Source organism: Heterocephalus glaber, unplaced genomic scaffold, assembly GCF_053883595.1.
Source record: "Heterocephalus glaber isolate CG9 unplaced genomic scaffold, H.glaber_assembly_v1.0 deba00001497, whole genome shotgun sequence".
NCBI lineage: Eukaryota > Metazoa > Chordata > Mammalia > Rodentia > Bathyergidae > Heterocephalus > Heterocephalus glaber.
The window spans coordinates 67578925-67597332 of NW_028258320.1; the positions used below are offsets into that span (position 1 = coordinate 67578925).

The following is an 18408-nucleotide window of genomic DNA, read 5'->3' on the forward strand; positions in this document are numbered from 1 at the left end:
ACACCTGTTAGATCACGTGATAAAGCCTCCTTCCTCTTCAATTTTTCTTCTTAGCCTCAATTTTCATAGTTTTTAAAAAACTCAGAAACTTAATATATTATTTAAACTTTAATAGTTTGATTTCTTAGTTCTTCTCTTTCTCCAACCTTAGAACTTTATTTGGACACTAGACAAAATAGGAAATAGAGAAAATAACAAATGTTTTTTGCGATAAAATAATTGTATTTTATTGAGCTCCTTACCTTTATTCAGCTCTTAGTACTGTCTGACTTCTCGGCGAGCCAGGGCATCAGAGCAGTGTGTTCCCCATTCCATAGGTGAAGTCTATCCAGGCCGGCTAAGGGCAAGGCCTATGCCTTTCTTTTTCCTCCTACCACCTGCCTGCTTGGGAAGGCCATTGGTGGAGTAGTTTGGGGCCATTACCTGGGTATGTAGCCGTTGACTGTATAGCCAGGGTGAGATAGGGAAGGGCAGGCCCACCACGGTGCCCAGTAGGGCTGCAGTCCATCCTGTGCTCTTTGGGATGGTACAGAGGTAGTCAAGTGCTTGGCATAGTGCCCAGCATAAAATGAGCAAACACAGAAGGGAACTGATTATTAATACTATATTACTCTTGAACTTAGTGATATGGTTCTTCTCTACCATGGAGTGTCCATTCTCTATCACAGAGCACTTACATGCCAGACTCTGGACCATTTGGCAAACCTGACCTCATTTAACCTTCACAACAGCCTTATTAAGCCCAGTTCACAGATGAGGAATATAAAGCTTGAATTTATTAAGATCATAAAAGCAAAGCTGAGATTTTTACCCCTCGTCTGTGACAGGCAGGATGAGGCAAGAAAAATAAGCATGGTTTTCTTCTTTATTGTTAGGTGAGGAGCCGGGGCATCAGAGAGGCTAGGTGACCTGTCCAAGGCTGCCCACAGTGAATATCTTGGCAAAGTCTGGTCTTGGAGCCAGGGGTCCTGAGACAAGGGCTCACGCCCTCTCACTACTGCTCCTAGTGATTACTGGGTTAGTGAAGTGCTCATTGTGTGCCACGTGTCTAGGATCATCTGGGTCCTGGCCCTCCCAGGAGGAGGTCCTGAAGAGAGGCTGGATGGGCCCTGGGCTTGCCCATGAGGGCAGCCCTTCCTCTGTTCATTCCAGCTCCACTGCCGAGGGTTTGCCCCCAGGATCACGGAATGCATGTGGGTATGCAGTGTACTGAAGTGCCAGGGCTGAGGACAACAGGGCATCTTTGTCCCAGTTCCACTGACCAGATTGTCCTCACACGTGGCCGACTTCCCTCGGCCAGCTGAGCAGGGAAGCCTGAGAAGTTTTATTTTTTATTTTATTTATTTCCCAAATTTGCAGACTTCTGAGGAGAAGTTGATTAAGAAAAACACCTTAGGGATCAGGAAGGTAAGTGTGCAGTAGAGAGTTTGCCTAACATGCGTGAGACTCTGAGTTCTGTCCTTATCACTACAAAGCAAAACATAAACCACTAGCAAACAAAACCAAAACCAAACCCAAAAACCATCATAGTAGGCTGGCAAATGTGTACACTCTTCCAAAGATTCTGCTCTGTTCAGTCAAGCAGAGATTCATTACTGAAACCTGGTTATGGGTAACCGCCAATTATAATGGCCAACACTGATGGAGGGCTCCCTTTGTTGCAGAAACTGGAGTAAGTATTACATAATGTAATGTTTCTATGGCTTTAGTATCTGGGAGTTTTATCTCTTTATCAGTGAGTTGGAGAAGGTGGTTATTCATTCACGGATGCACAGCTGAGAAGAGATGGAGCTGGGATCTAAGCCCAAATATCATCTAACTCTCTAACCCATATCCTTACCCATTCTCTTCCCTTCCTCCTGCCTTTGCTTCCTGGTGAAGGAGACAGAGGGTAGACTAAGTTTCAAGCAATCTCCCAGTAAATTTCACATGTCAAGGTCTTCTTGGAATTTTGGTTAGACCTGTCTATTTCTCTTCTCCTCATCAAGGCTGAAGGCTCCCCCAGAGCTGGGTCCACGTCTGTGTAGACTTTATGTTTCAGCACAGTGAGGGGCCCTGGAGGTGTCTGATGAAGGAAAGAATGAATGAGAATCATGCCTGGGGAAGGATGAATGGATGACCTTGTGTCTCAGATCAGAAGTAGGGCGCCTCTGGAAATCATGTGACTTTCTTATAAACTTTAGGCTTAAAAGAAAGAGGACATGGACTCATTTTGTTGAATGGTTTTACAGCCTTCAGAGCTCTTTACAGGGCCACAAGGTGGCTAGCAGACCAGCTCCGGGTGTCTCCTGGCTCTTGCCCCTTGTGGCTCTAGCGAGGGATCTGACCTCATCAACTTCAGTGTCATGCTCTGAAACAGAGGCCAATGGAGGTATGTGCTTCTTAGACAGAGGACTCTGACAATCAAATGAGCCTATTTACATGTGTAGTGTGAATGACAACCACTATGATTTCTCCTTGGAAAGTCAATTTTACTTAAAACTGATTATTAAAAATGAAGTAATTTGGGTTATGGGTACCTGAGGTTTCATTATAGTGTTCTTTCTAGTTTTTTGATATTTGCAATTTTCTAATACATTTTAAAAAACAATTATTAGAAATCTAAGGTATTAGTTTTGTTTAGGAAACAAACAGATAAATACTATGGAACAGAATGTAAAATGTACATGAAACTTTTAAGTAAAGCACAAAATTTGAACGAAACAAATAGCTTAGAGCAGCCCTTTGGAAATATGACCTCAGGCAAGGCTGTTCATGATCTCACGGGGCCTTCAGTTTTCTCACCTTACAGAAGTTGAGGATAGTGATGCCTCCTTCCCAGTACTGTGATACGATTCAAGCCAAAGGAGAGATGTGAGGGTGCTCTGAAAGCTGTTATTCTGTTTCCAATCAGATCACTGAATTTATTCAACATGTTCCTTGAGGCCTGCTATGTGCCAGGTGCTGGGCTAGACATTGGGGACACAGCCTGCTCAGGCTCCATGGTGGAAGCAGGGCAGACCTGAGATCAGACAGCTGCAGGGCAAATTCCTCCTCTGCCAGGTACTGCTTGGGTGTGCATGCTGAGAGCTTAATCTCTGAGCAGGAGCCCTCTTCCACTTGGTACTTTGCAGGGGAGGACAGGAGGAGAAAGCTAAGCTGCGAGGCAGGAGGCTGGAACTTGGCTCTACCTGTCACTGATTGTGTGACTTTGAACAAGAGACTTAGCTTTCGGAGGGCCTGGTTTTCCCTCCATTCCATATGCACTGGGCCATCCATTCATTTCTTCACAAACTTTTACTGAACACCTACTGCACTGAGCCAGGCACAGGCTGTGGGCCAGAGAAGGAGGAAGCAGTTCTTTTCCATAATATGAAGCCTTTGGCTCTAGTCACCTGTGGTTCTTTGCAGCCTTGGTGGAAGCCCTCCGGGCCATGTGCTTGTTTTGGTTTTCCTTCGCCCCGTCTTCCTTAGATGTGGCTTCTGGAATGTCCCTCCTATTGTGCAGCAGGAGTTGTGCAGGGCTGGGGGCTAAGTGGTTCTGAGTCTTCTGGGAAAGTAAGTCCAGATCCTGCTGCTGTTTGAAACACTTCTGAAAAATATGTGGATAATCCTCCATCACCTGAGTAGGCATTTCTAAAGTTTACATTGCAGGCTTGAGTGATTGTGATATTTGGAGAAATAATTTCCTGTGGCCCTGGAGTTTTTGCCTAGGAAGAGTCATGCAGCACACGTGTTGTGTATGTGAAGTGTCTTTTGGAATGTTAATGGAGAAGCTGATTTACACCAGATGGGGTGGGAAAGCTAGGGGGAAAGGATGTATACACTGGGATTTGGCTCTGAGCTTAGATTTTTTAAGTGCATCGAAGGTCAGAGGTCAAGGAGAGTGACACTGGCGCAGGCTTTCCTTGTAAATTTTTATAGCAAGTCCCAGTCCTGGTCCTGTTAATTTTATGATGTTCTCTTTATAGACAAAATTCTGGTAGCATATCATAAAGTCCAAAGTACTTTTTTGGGGGAAACTTTCTATGTAAAATCTAAGATTTTAACTAATTTTTTTTTCTTTTCCTTTGTGTGTCTATGTGTGGGTGTGTGGTGCTAGCGATCGAACCCAGGGTATTTGCACTGAGCTATATACCCAGTCTTTTTATTTTTTATTTTGAGACAAGGTCTCTGTGAGTTAGGTTGCCCAAGTTGTATTAAAACTTGGCATCCTCTTGCCTCAGCCTCCCGAGTGCTGGGATTACAGGCATGTACCACCATGCCTAGCTAAAAGATTTTTTTAATAAACACTTTCTTGATAACATTTTTTAAAAAGCAAATCACCTTGTACGTCTACGTGTCTTCTGTAGCCCAGGAAATTATCCCTCAATCCATTCTGTAACGTATTCGGAGCAAAAGCATTTTTGTGGTCCAAATATGTAAATTCTATAATGATACAGCAGGTCACATATAGCTTGACCCTACGCTGAATGTTTTACATGTTTTATCTCCCATAATGATCTCACCTAAGGGATCCTTCAACCTTTTTACAGAGGAAGAAACAGACCCAGAGAGCTATGTTCATAGGTCCCCAGGGCCTGGCTGACTTCAGGTCCCTGAGATGCCAACTGACACAAACCTTTCTACTTCCCTTCTGTCGGTCCTGATGTGCCCCAAGAACTTACCCTTAGCAGCTCATCCATCAGCAAATGTCTTCAGCTTCTTCTTAGCTGGGAACCTAGCTGCTTCCCCATTTCCTCTCCCCATCCAGTGAGTTAGGCACTTTTGTCAGCTGGTGGTTAGTACAGGTGACAGCGTGTCTTATTGGTTGGGCCTGCCTCTGGGCTCTGGCCTGAGTTCATATGGAGGGTGGCATCTGTTTGGGCTGGGCAGTGTCTGTGGGCTGTTGGGCCAACAGGAGCCCAGGGAGGGTGGGAAAGGCCTGGAGCTGAGGGCCCTGCTTCCTTGAGTATTTAAATAATCTCTGTGCCTGGCATTATATGAGGTCTGGGGCTATAGATGCAAATTCTCTCTTGAGGCACTTGCAGCTAGAAGGAGGATGAGCAACCTGAAGTTGGAAAGGCCGGAGTTCTAGTCTCAGAGATGTCTTCTCAGCTCTGCAGCTTCTGAACCTAGTGACCTCTGAGGCCTCGATTTTGTCACCTGCACGATGAGGATGATAATAATCCTGACCCCATCCTGCTATGACATGGGGGGTGGGGGATTGGGCAGAGAGGACAGAGGAGGGGACCCTTACTGTCAAGGTGAGGTGGTGTCCCGGAGGAAGTGACATTCCAGTTTAGACTTATTGGAAAAAGGGGTTAGCTGGCAAAATGAAAAGGGAAAGGCCCCTACTTAAGGCATTATCTCTTTGGGGACCTGATCCTGGAGCGAGCAGGGTAAGGTAATTGGGAGATGACCTTGGCTCTGTGCTGGGCTATGTTTTGGACTCAGTTGTCCAACAGAAACATGTAGTTGGTGGGTGTCCTTCTCACTGCAGCTCATAGCCTCGGTCCTGGGACCCAGAGGTTAGAGAAGTGGTTCTGTGGAGTGTGCTGTGGCGAAGCAGCAAGGCGTCCTGTGTGGAGGAGAATTCAGAGGACAGCCTGGAGGAATTTGCCCTAGTCAGCCTCCCACATAATTGTCCTTGATTGTGCTGAGGGATGTGTTCCCCAAGGGAGACTAGATTTGATATATTCAGGGAGAGCTATGTATGTTTGGACATAGGGGGTTGGGGGAGATGAAAGAGCAGAGGTCATCAAGGCATCAGGAAACCAGTCCCTGAAGGGCTTGGTGGTAGAAGAGTGACATGATCTCCCTCACGTTTTTCTTGGGGGAAAGTTTATAGGGGTCAGGGTGGGGAAGTGGTACCCTTCCTTGATGTTGAGTACCATGGAGACAGGCCCAGCCTGGAACCCAGCCCTGCTGCTAATCACCAAAGGAAGCCTGGGCAGGTGCCTGGCCAGGTGCCTGGCCAGGTGCCTGGCCAGGTGCCTCAGCTGCTGAGTGTCTCCCTTTCCTCTCTTGTGGAACAGCAAGGCCACCAGGAGAATTAGGTGAGACCAGGACAGCACCTGGCCAGTGGAACATGCTCACCAGGGCGCCCCAATTTCTGTGATGGTTAGTAAAGCTGCGAGGGCAAATGTGAGGCAGAACGTGCATTGCCTTCTGTGTTCCTCTGAGAATCAAAGCTGTCTGCTCTGTGCACCCAGCCCTGGGGCCAGTGTGTCATCTCCTATCCTGCTCACACGCGCTCATGTCACTGTGGCTAGAGCGCCTGTGAGGGCAGATGCTGCCCGAGGCCTTTTCACAGCAGCAGGCAGATGGGTGGGGGCTGAGGGGTCTTGCTGGTTGTGACAGGCTGTCATGGTCAGTGTGCTGACACCTGGGGTCAGGCCCCTGATGAGGAGGGACACTTTGGCGTGGGGTGCAGGGAAGGTCTGTTCAAGGTAAGAAGTCATTATCCAGGTTGCTGGTGGTAGTAGGATGAGGGGCATCGAACACATTTCCATGTCTGAAATCCCAGTGTAAGAGGCAAGCAACTAGGAAGGGATGGAAGGTGCGTGTGTGTGTGTGTGTGTGTGTGTGTGTGTGTGCGTGTGTGTGTGTGGTGGAGGTGGATCCAGGGGAGGGGCAGAGAAACAAAGAGTGGACAAAGGGGCAGGACTGGAGTTCCAGGAAACCCCTGGCAGGCAGCAGGGGACCAGGGTGCCCAGAGGAGAATGGTGGCAGGAAGGATGGAGAGGAAGTTTCAGAAGCCCAGGGGGCCACACTTCACTTGGAGATTGACCGAGCTTTGACAAACTCTGAGAGAGGAGTGTCAGCAGCTGCCCAGGTGTGTGGCTGCCCAGTGGTGGATGATGTCACATTAGAGGATAGAGGGCAGGAAAGAATGGGCTGGGTGGGCTTCAGTCGGGCACAAGGGGCCTCGGAGACATCTGGGAGAGATGCCCAGCAGGTCTGGAATCCTGGAGGAAGCCCTGGGTGTGGAGGCAGGTGTCCCTGCAGATAAACAGGGGGCCTCCGGAGTGCTGAGCTGCCTGGGCCACAGAGTGGAGGGAGGAGAGAAGCAGAAGTATGTGGGTGTGCAGAATACCATGGGCGCCTGGGGAGGGGGCAAGGAGGTGCAGCCCTAAGGTTGTCGGATGTGAGCTAGTAGAGAGAAGTGAAGGGGGTGAAGAACTGGGAGACAGAAGCAGCTTATGACCACGGCAGAGGAAGGGTGGGGCGAGAATACAGAGGAAGGCTGGGGCTCCCTAGTGTCAGAGGTGTTGAATATCTCACTAGGAGTTAGGGCTTTCCGCCTGTAGGTGGGGGAAGCACAGTATAGCTCTGAGCACAAGAAAGACTCAATCAGAACTGTGCCGAATAACGAACTCTTTCGGGCATCAATGTCCAGGCATCTGTTCGTGGGACTTTGGTACCCTCACATTCCAACCCATGTGGCTTCAGCCCAGTCATGCAGGCCCAGCACTCCAGTCCTGTCCCACTGCCCACCCTCTGCGACTCTGCCCCTTTCCTGCTCTGGCGCCACACTCAGCCCCTCCGTCCAAGTCCAGTACTCATTCAGTGGGGGAGATACAAGTTGAAGTGGGAGGCAGCTGTGCGGTGGGTGAAGGGTCAGGCCAGCTCCTTCTCCATCTGCAGTTGGCCGGGCCAGGCTCTTACCCGGGACAACTGCCTCCACCTTACCTCCTGTCTGCATTTGGGTGCCCTGTGCTCCTGGTCTCTACGACCCTCACTGGGAGCCCATGTGTTGGGTGGGCCTCTGAGATGGTTTGGTGTCATCTCAACAAACAAGCAGCCTTGGTAGGCTGAGGGCACTCTGTGGGAACAAGTTGTTTTGCATCCTGGGAGATGCAAATACCTCCAAATACCATGGAGACTGCCACTTCCCTGGACAGCTGGCGCCGTTCTGCTGTTAAAAAGATGTGTGAGACTTAATAATGTTTTTTGAATCCTTTACCATGTGCCAGATCCCAAGCTAAGCATGTCATCTCATCTAATGCTCTCCAGACTTTTGTGTGCATTCTCATTATACCCATTTCACAGATGAGGGGAGTGAAGCTCAGAGAGGTTACATAACTTGACCATAATCACACAGCCAGGGATTGTATTTGGCATTTTTAATGCAGGCAGACAGAAGGCAAAGTTTTTGTTTTCTTTTTGCAGTGCTGGCGACTGAACCCAGGCCCCAGGAATGCTGGGCAGGTGCCTTACTACTGAGCTACATCCTCAGCCCGCTTTGTCACTCTACTATCATCTTCTGAGCAGAGTTGGGTGTCTGGGGTCTCCCAGTAGCCGCCCGGCCACCCCATCAGCTATGGGTGGCTGCATGTTGAAGCGTCCCCTAGATGCCTTTGAGGAAGCGAGGGAGCGCTGGTGGTTACCATCTGGGTGGGGATTCCAGTGGGGTATTCACAAGCTATGTATGATTCTGAGATCACCACTTAATCCTGCCAAGCCTCTGTTTCCTTATCTGTAAACTATTAACAGTGATGAAGAGAAAGGAAACAGGCGCTTAAGCTTTTAGCATAGTGTCAGGAGACAAGGAAAGACTCAATAACTGTGGTCATTAGAGTCTTATCACTGCCCTCCTTGTCAAGATAAGGTGGTGGCACAGTGGACCCGCAAGCTGCCTGGCCAGGCTGGCCTCACCAGGTGCCGGTGGCACGTGTGTGCTTGGAGCTTGAGGACAGAGTATGAATCATTCACCGTGGAAGCCTTGCATTATTAATGGCGTTATTCTCAGACTTCTAACGGGGGTCGGGGCCAGAGCCATATATGGAAGGCGCGACTCAGCCTCCACCTCCCTGCTTCTCGAGTTGCCATGGTGTCCCGCAGGCGCCCTTGAGGGGGGAAGCCTGAGGCGGTGCCGGAGGCTCAGCCCCTCTGCTGGTCCTGGGTCTGCAGCCTGGCGGAGTCCGGGGAGCTCGCCGCGGACCGCTCATTTAGGAGCCTGGCGTGGGGCGTGTGGGTGTGCGAGTGAACTGCGGGGGACAGGAGTGGGCATCCTCTGGGGAGCAGGCTGTGAGCTCCGGGCTTGCTGAAGGCTTCAGGCCCTGCTACGCGGTGCTTTCCGAGGAGCGGACGCACAGCAGAGCCCAGGGGCCCTGAAACCAGAGCTCCTCCGCGGGCCGGGCCGGGAGCCCGGGCGCGCCTCGGTCCGGACACTGCCACCGGGGCGGCGAGCGCGGGGTCCCCGAGCTCGCTCGCGAGGGCAGGGCCGGGCTCGGAGGGTGCCGTGGGCCCGGAGCTCTCGGGCGGGGCCGGTCGCCTGGCGGCGTCCCCGCCGTCCTCGGCCTCGGGACTCCGCGGGGCGGGCCGGGGAGGAGCGCGGGGCGGAGCTGGGGCTGCGGCGGCCGCGTCAGAGCCGGACTCCCGCGGCCCGGCCCGGCGGCGGCTCAGACTCGGCCCGGACCCCGCCGAGGACGTGGACGGAGACCCGCACCCGCGCGGGCGCTGCGCCGGAGGCTCCTCTCGAGGCCCGGGCTGGGTGACCATGGCAGACAAGGAGGCCGGCAGCAGCGACCCCGGGGCCCGAGGTGAGCGCCGGGCGCGGGTCCTGCGGCTGCGGCTGCGGCAGTCGGGGCAGGCGAGGGGCGAGGGGTGAGCGCTCGGCCCCGCGCCCTGCAGCCCCTCGAGGGCGGTGGAAAAGTGGGCGCCCCCGCCCCATCCTGCCCGCCCAGGCGGGGCCGGGGTCAGCGCCTCGGGAGGACCCTGGGTGCAGGGGGTCGAGGCAGCCCGCCCGTCACGTGCTCGGTTCTGGCCGGGGTGCGGACACTGCGACGCAGACGCAGCCCCACCTGGCGCCTCCGCGGCCCCGGCGCGAGTCCGGGCGCGAAGCCTCCCCGCGTCCCCACGCGCTGTCCTGGGCTCTCCGGCGCTGGCCGGTGAAGGGCCGGCTCCGGGGCTGCTATCCCGCCGTTCATTTCCGTGACTCAGGGAAATAGGTCTGGACCTGACCCCTCGCCCCATCCCGCCCCGGTCGGACTCACGCTGCGGAGTGGGGGCTGCAGCCCTCAGCTGAAGGATATCCCGCTCCCAAGCCCACCCGTCCCCAAGGATTCTCTGGGCTTGGGAAGGACGGAGCCGCGAGGTCTTGATTGTCCTCTCCTGGTCAGGGGCGGGGGTTCCCAGGGTGGAGAACGCTCACATTTTGCGAAGGTGCCAGGGTCTTCTCTCTGAGATTGGGACTCAGGTGGTAGGAGAGCCGGAGAGGACCAGGAAAAGGGCTGGGGAAAAGGAGGAGCAGCTCTTGGAGCCCTGCGGTGTAAATCAAAGCTTCGCCCTCGAAGGGGACGGGCCGTCTAGGATTCCAGTCTTCCTGTGCGTCCGGAAGTGGGCAAAGTTGGGCGCGGGAGGCGCCTCACGTCCCTGACCTGCAGGGCCTTGGCCATAGTAGTCATGGAAGCCGAGAGCGGTCCACGAGCTTTCTCTGGAACTCCAGGAGAGCCTCCCTTCAAGGTTGAAATGGAAATGCATGGACATAAAAGAAACCCAGCCAGGAGAGGGGCTCTCGCCTCTTCTGGGACCCCAGAACCTGAGAAACTGAGTCCAGCAGCGGGGCAACCACTATTGACATTGATTGCATACCAGTCTTGCTGTAGGTGGCCTCATCCCCCCGCCCTCTGCTGTGCTCGGAGCAGCACCTGCCCCCTCCCCAGCCCATTGTTCCTGCGGAGCTGGGAGGCGCCTCCCTACATGGCACTGCAGTGGTGGGAGAGCGCAGGGTGGGGGCTGGGGGATCCTGACCCGGCTTGGTCCTGGGAAGGGCGGTGCAGAGCTCAGGCCTTGACCAAACACCCTCCGTGAATCTGCGCCTCTCCTGATCTTCCCCAGCAGGCAGACAGGACCAGTGGTCTGGCAGCTGGCTTTGTCTGAACATCACTCAGAAACTGGATTGATTCATCCCCCCCCCACCCCTTTTCTTTAAATTGGGGGGAAAATTTAGGATGATCATGAGGAGCTTCAGAACTGCTTAATGCGTCAGAGTTAGTGAACCAGTTTCTTGTATCTTATGCTGAGAGATAAAGAGAGCGTGGTTGTATCCGATGCAAGATTGGGCTTAAGATTTGTCAAGTCAGAATTTTGAGCAGGGATGTGCACCTACTCCTCTACACTGTTTTGTCTTGAAAATCACATTCAGTGCTCTGTTCCTGCCTTCACACACGCGTGCGTGCCCACACACCACACCACACACACACACACACACACACACACACACACACACACACAGGAACCCAGGCCTGGGAAAGAGTCCTACCCAGGCTGAGGAGACACATGCAGGGTGTGCTGAGCCACCTGCCACTGCTCCCCAGGGCCTATTCTAGAGCATTTTTTCCCTTCCAATGAGTTTGAGGTGGCCAGTGACAACTCCAGGTGCATGGACTTAGGACATAGCAACCCAAAGAGCAGCCTCTTCCTGGCAACTCACTGCACCTCTCTGGGTTGTCATTCTTTTATCTGCAAAATGGAGGATATGTGTAGTATCTCATAGGAGCAGGGTCTGCTCACTCTCCTTCCCCCTATCTATTTCTAAGGTGTATTATTTGCATGTGTATATCGTGCTCACTGTGATGGGCAGTGAACATGAATTATTTATCTGTTTAAGCCTGTTACCAGAATTTCCTTTGTTGGCAGGAAATTTAAACTTAAATGAAATGACCTGTCCAAGATCACACATCTAAGAAGTTTTGATTGGGCCCCAGGCCATCTGATTCTAGGAGCCTACACCCCCTAAATAACCCTCAAGGATGTGATCAGAGGTTACCATCCTATTAGAGGCATAAAATGGTTGCTGAGGTTGGAGGTCCCTGGAAGTGGCGCTGGACTTTGGAAGTAGGATTTTTACCATCCTGGCAGTTAGGATTAATAAAACCAAATATTTAACTATTGACACTTGTGGAGGACTTAGTGTATGCTGAAACTTGGGAATATTGAGTTATGGATTTATCCCTGACTACACTTGTTGAATGAATGACTCATGAGGGGGTCCTGTGACCAAGCTGATAGACCTAGTGGTGCACAGTTGGAAAGCGGCTGGGGTGATTGGACTCAGGGTCTGGGTCACATTTTATGCCCTCTCCTAGCACATGCCTGGCATGTCATAGGCCCCCAGGGAATTGTGTTGAGTGTTTGAATGGGAGTATGACTAATAGACCGTGGCGGCCCTATTCCCTGTGACCATCAGACACAGGTGGGAGGGAAAGGGCTCTAGTTGCAGCTCTCATGGGAACCAAAGAAAGGCCAAAGTGATGCTCTGGGTGTCAGAACTTAGGATCTGGGTGTGGGGTCTGCTGCAGTGTCGACACCAGCCTCTGAAGCTATGCCTTCTGCGTGGTGGTTCCTACATCCCCCAGTGCATGTCCTCCCCCTTCTGTGTCTTGTGTTTCCCAGAGTCCTACTATCCCTGCAGTTCCTTCCTGCCTGGACCATTTGCTTTTGCATAGCAAACTCCTACTGATCCTTCAAAACTTAGTTCAGGTGCCATCTCTCAGGAAGCCTTCCTGGATTCATGCATCGGAGTGAGATGCACTTGTGTAATCCGAAAGCCTCTGGTCCTTCTCCACTGGTGATGCCAACTGGTGTTTCTTGGGAGCCCATTTTGTGCTCTCTTTATGTATGTACCCCATTCACTGATCAGACAGGTTGGTATTATCACTGCCCCATTTTGCCAGTGCAGCACTTAAGAGCTTCGGACGAGCCAATAACTCATCCGGAGAATGGAGTTGGGATATGAGTAAGTCATGGAGCCTAAAGCTGTGCTGTTTCTCTTAGCCCCTTTTCTCTTAACAAGGGCAGGGCCTATGTCTTTCATTTCCATATTCTTAGTAAGGTTCAAGCAGGTGCTCAATAAATATGTCACTGTGCTGAGAGAATATAACACAGCAGTGGGGAATGGCATCCACATCCTGGCCTTTCCACAGCGCCACTTCTAGCAACTCAGATGCTCAGAAGTGGGCCAAGCTGGAGGGGGAGGTGGGTGGGGCTTAGATGATCTCTGAAGAGACAAGACTTTGATTCCAACAAGGCTTTGAGTGACGACTCAATCTTGTGGGGGCGAGATGTGCTCTTGTGGTATAAATAGGTGTCTTTGGTAAGGGAGAAAGCTTCTTTATTAGTGCCGTGGATAATTAGAATGGCAGGCAAGGATCAGGGCCTTTTAATGAATGAGCAGCATGTGGCAGGGAGGGAGCGCTGCCCTCACGGGCACTCTGGGCCTGCCTGGGCCTGGGCATCTCCCAGAGAAGAGCAGGCAGAGCTGAGCAAGGAAACCAGCCCCCAGGGGGGCCCCTGTGGGCCCCTACTGCATTCCTGAGATGGCAGATGAGCCAGGTCCTGCTCTTCTCCCGGATGTGCAGTCATATATGTTGTGGTGGGAAGGACCCAAGTGGCTTGTAGTGCAAAGACTCCAGCTAGACTTGCCTTTCCCTGTCGGTGAAGGGGTGCCTGACTGCTTAGGTCTGTTGGGGACAGATGGAGCTAATGGATTGACAGCAAATGGCCTTGTCACTCATCTAGCCCTTTGCCCATAGGAGGAAGAGAGAGGTGGCCTTTGTGTTTCTATCCCCAGTGCCCAGCAGGATCAGTTTCCTTGTGTGAGTGGTGGTGATGAATTTGGTCTGCTTTCCTTTGGGGCTTTAGGAGAAGGGCTTGTTCTGCTCTGATTTTTCTCAGGTTTGGGGCTGTGTGCTGACTTGTTCAGATCCTGATTACTTGAGACCTGTGATACTTTGCTGTCTGAAGCAAGCCCCTTGGAAATGGAAGATCCCACAGATCCTGCAGTGTGTGTGTGTGTGTGTGTGTGTGTGTGTGTGTGTGTGATAGGAGTAGGTAATGCCCTGGCCTCTGGGAGCCTATATGTAAGAAGCTTCTCTCTTGGTCTTGGGATGATCCTTTGGGTTAGTTACCCTATGGTTCTCCTATTGGAATCTCCTGGAAAGCTTCCCCAAACCCTCATACCAGTTAAACAAGTTTCATATGTATCTTTCTAGTGTTAAATCTCACACATTGTACTCTTTGGGAATTTCCTTCCATCCTGAAGAACAAATAGAAGAGGCCATATATATTGCCTCTTTATCTTTGAGATTTCACTATCTTTATGTTAAAAGTTGTGTAAAATTATTAAAAATCCAAGAAAGAAAAAAGGGGATTTAAATTTTTTAAAAACCCCAGTTTCATCCCAGACCCGCTACATCAGGACCTCTTCCAGTGGACAGCCAACCCTGTGAGTCTTGAAGTCCAGCACATCAGACCTGGGACCTCAACACCTAGGGTGGGACGGGGAGCCACAGACAGCTCTCTCCCTTGCATTGGGTTGTCTTAGCAAATCCTTCTTAAACATCAGCTCTATGCTAAATGTGTTGCTGGTATCATATTATTACTTTTTTCTTTTGAGATGAGTTCTCACTGTGTTGCCCAGGTTGGTCTCGAACTCCTGAGCTCAAGTGATCCTCGTGCCTCAGCCTCTCGAGTAGCTGGGACTAGAGGTGTGCACCATCATGCCCGGCTCTAGTATCATCTTAATTTTTTGGAACACCCTACAAAGTGGGTGATTCTGCACAGGGAGAAGCTGAGGTTCAGAGTCACTTAAGTTCATTTGCCAAGGTGACACTGCTCCTCAGGATATTGTCAGAAGAGAGCTGAGTGCTGTCAGCTATAGGCATATCATGTCCTCAAAGAACTGCTTCCCGAAATTCAGCTGTTGGAGGTTCATCTTGCTGATTCCACCAGATGTATGGACTCTGCCAAACTATAAGTTACTGATTCTCTTTAAAAACAATCCGCTGTTTAAAAAATGCCTTTATTTCAGGAAGAGTATTTATGTCAGTTCCATAAGTAGAAATCCTGTATCCCTTAGCATAAACCAAAGGTGACTGCAGCATAAATGCATAGAGGCCCAAACAAAGTTACTGCACTTCAGGTAGCCGCTGCTGCTCACAGAAGGCTTTGCGTGGAGTCTGTGCTGTGGTCCATAGGGAGCCTGGAAAGTTCTAGCAAGAGTCAGGACCCAGCACCAGACGGAGACCTTCTCTTCAGTGGAATCAGGCTCGAAATGGACTCGAATGGGAAGAGAAGAACTGTAGGAATCACAAGGGCATTATGATTCCCATTCTTCACCTATCCTAATCAAATTCTCCGTGGAAATGGGCTTTGGGAATGAGTATTTACAAAGCTCAAAGTGAACCTGAACTCAGGTAGAACCAGTACGAAAGGTTTCTGCTTGGCTCCTGTGTCACCATTTGCATCCTTCCACCAGGGGCATGGGGACTAGGGTGTGAGCTAGGGTGTGCTGCTTTGGGGAGATTGAGTAGGGAAGAGAGGATGCTCCAGCAGGAGTTTACAGGAACTTTCAGCTTGGATTCCTTGCCTAGCTTTACCACTGGGCAGCTTTGAGATTCTGGACAAGCACCTTAGCCATCCCCTTTCCCTCGTCTCAGAGTCCTCTTCTCTGAAGTGGGGATAATCATAGAACACATCTTAGAGGATCTGATTTACTCCCGTGGGCCTTGCTCCGTTATGAGTATGTTCCCTGGTGCACTGTCCATGTTTGCTCTTCTCTGCTATTGTTATTTGTTAGTATGAATTCAGTGAAGTGAGCAGGGAAGTCTTTTGTGGCTGCCTTTTGTCCAGGAGGCTCAGAGGGGAGAAGGGCTGGCCTGAGCCCCAGGAGCTACTCAGGAGCAGATAAGGCCCATGTGACGTCTTGTCCTTAGTCCCGAAACCTTGGAGGAATGTGGGGTGTCTCAGACTCTTGGCTCCGTTTAGCTCCCACTTGGCCCTTGCCCATGGCTTTGAGTTCCTCCCTGAGTTTTCTGACTGGAGCAGACAGTGGGGTTCAAGGATTTTGTGACCCTGGACTATATCCAGTGCTAAGAGCTCTGTCCTTAGATGGACTCCTCTCCACTCTCAGCCCTGCTGTGCTGACGGCTCTGCTGGCGGTGCTGAGCCCTTCTGGAGCTTTGCAGATGCTCCTCTGACCTCTTCTGGGACCACCCCTCCTCGACCATACTCCATTGTGCCATGGCAGCTGTGAGTGTCCCTTGGGGCTGGCAGAAGGAAACTCTGAGCTGCAGAGCTTGGGCCTCAGTTTTAGTGACCTTATATGTCACTTACATTCAGCTTTGCTGCAGTATAGAGTATTTTTCAGTAAAACTAGTATGATTCCTTTCCATAGATCCTCATGTGGGACAAGGCAGGCAGGAGAGTTTGCTTAAAGCTGGGAGTTGGGCTCACTTATCTGTGTGTTGAGATGTGTTTTACCTCTGGGTTTAACATTGCTGCACCTTCATTTCTTCAGCTGTAATCGAGGGTGAGTAATAAGCCTTGCTCCATCGGGGTGTGGGAGACTAAGTGAAAGGGTCTTTGTAAAGTACTTACCTTGAATCTAGTCCAAAGAAGTTGCACGGTACTTATCGTTCTGTTATTATGATGATCTGAGAGGTGTGACGGTCAGATGTGGGATCTGGGGCCAGACTTCCTGGGTTCAAATCTGGACTGTGTCATTTACCTGCCATGTGACCCTGGAAAGTTACCTCCTCGAGGCTTAATTTTTAAAAATGTGTACAGTATGGATGGAGTATAATAGTGTCATCTTCGGGCCTGGCCAGGCATGCAGTAGACACCAAATTAATGTTAACTGGCTGTTAATGTAATTATGAGTAAGCATCAAGTTTGCTCCTTTAGGCAGGAGGAATTATTTAACATTAGTTTCCTGTTGTTTTTGAAAAAAATTACAAGTATAAAAGTTTAAAACAATACAAGTTTATTACCTTACATTTCTGGAAGTAAAAAATAAGCCCCAAATGGGTCTCACTGGGTGTTACCAGAGCTGTGTCCTTCTGGAGGCGCTAGGGAGCAGCCTGTTTCCCCTTCCTGCCTCTCCCTTATAAGGACTCTTGTACAAGGACCTTTTATAAAGCCCACCTGGATAATCCAGGACACTGTGCCATCTCAAGATCTTTAATTTAATCACACATGTAAAGTCCCTGTTGCTATGGAAAGCAACACATTCATAGGTTTCAGGAATTAGGACGTGGGCATATTTGGGAGAGGGTATTATTGAGCCTACCATAGCCAGAAAGATTAGGGTCTGCCTGGACATAGTAGTGTTAGTAAGAAAGCCTCTGTCTCCCTCCACAGCTGTTTGAGCATTGGAGGTGACTCCTCTTTGGTGTCTTACAGAGTCAAGTTCCTTGTGTACTTGCTGCACGCTGCCTTTGCTGGAGTCTGGATTGTTGATCAGCTCTTGTCTTGTATCCCATCTCAGGAGTGTTGTTGGAGATATTGCTACTTTCAGGGCTGGTTTAACTTCTGTTAATGACCCATGACCTATGGCATCATTGAGACCTGAATAAAGATTTATTAGCTACCAAACAGGGAAAACCATTGAAGTATCAAAGAACCAGTGAAACACCTACAAAATATCACATTTTTCCTACCCTACAAACGTTAGTCTGTTTGCTCTTGCTAAGTAATAAGCCATCCACCCCACTATTTGATGTCTTAAAACAATAGTCATTTTATTTGCTTGGGATTCTGTGGGCAGGTCTCTGCTTGGTGGTTCTTTTGCCAGTTTTGCTTATGGCCACTCATGTGACTGCACCCATTTGATGGCTTCATGGGGCTGGACAGTCTGAGATGGCCTCATCACAGGGTTGGTGCTTTCTGTCAGTTGGGTTTTTCTCCTCCTGGAGGCCAGCTTGGGCTTCTTCATGTTCTGGTCTCAGGGCAGCAGGAGGGAGAGAGGGGACACAGCAAGGGCTTCTGCTGTGTTCTGGCTGTCTGCACAAGTCACCAGGCCAGGCTAGATATAAGGGGTGGAGAAAGAGCCTCTACATGAGGAGCTGCAAAACATTTCTGACTATTTTGAATACAAGAGTGTCATCTTAACTAAAATATTGAAAGCCTAAAATCATTCTACGTTTATCATACTATAAAATACTAAAAAAAATCGTATGTTTTAAAACAACTTGGTTAGATCTTGCTTGTCAAGACTTTTTGCAACCATTTGAAAATCATCTTACACTTAAAATTGTTTTGTAGTGTGTATCTATAATTGTTGAATGTGGGAATGATGTTGGTTGAAAGTTGTTTTAGCTCATTTGCAGTTTTTCCCAATATGTTTTGATAGATCAGGAGACACTTTCTTATAATGAAGGAGCAATACATAAAGAACTTAAAAAAGAAAAGCTAAAAATCTAAGACATAGCTGCCTTTTATGCAGGCCGTGGCCCTTTTTGTCTTTCCTGTCCTTACACTCTGCGGGAAAGCCTAGAGGGGACACGAAGGAGCTGCAGAGATGTTCCCCCTGGAAGACAGCAGTGGGCCCAGGTGGTGCTCTGAATGGGCTTTTCATTTTGATGAGAAGTGGGTCCCTTCACCTCAGAGGAGGGCGCTGGAGCTCCTTTGGCCTGGTGGGGTTCAGTGGTGCTGGGAATTTAT

At 50.3% G+C, this 18408-nt stretch overlaps 1 protein-coding gene across 10 annotated transcripts in view; it reads left to right on the plus strand.

The window, feature by feature from the left end:
• Hspa12a (heat shock protein family A (Hsp70) member 12A) overlaps positions 1–18408 on the plus strand; it is a 159548-nt gene that overhangs the window by 81102 nt on the left and 60038 nt on the right. Inside the window, exon 1 of one of the 10 annotated variants that reach the window (XM_004838858.3) lies at positions 9316–9506. The exons of 8 other annotated variants lie outside the window; for them this stretch is intronic. In XM_004838858.3, the coding sequence (XP_004838915.1) occupies positions 9464–9506 (43 nt within the window). In that variant the 5' untranslated portion in view covers positions 9316–9463. Of the gene's footprint in view, positions 1–9315; positions 9507–18408 lie in introns of those variants that run through there. One more of the 10 variants, XM_021253352.2, reaches the window with a different exon arrangement.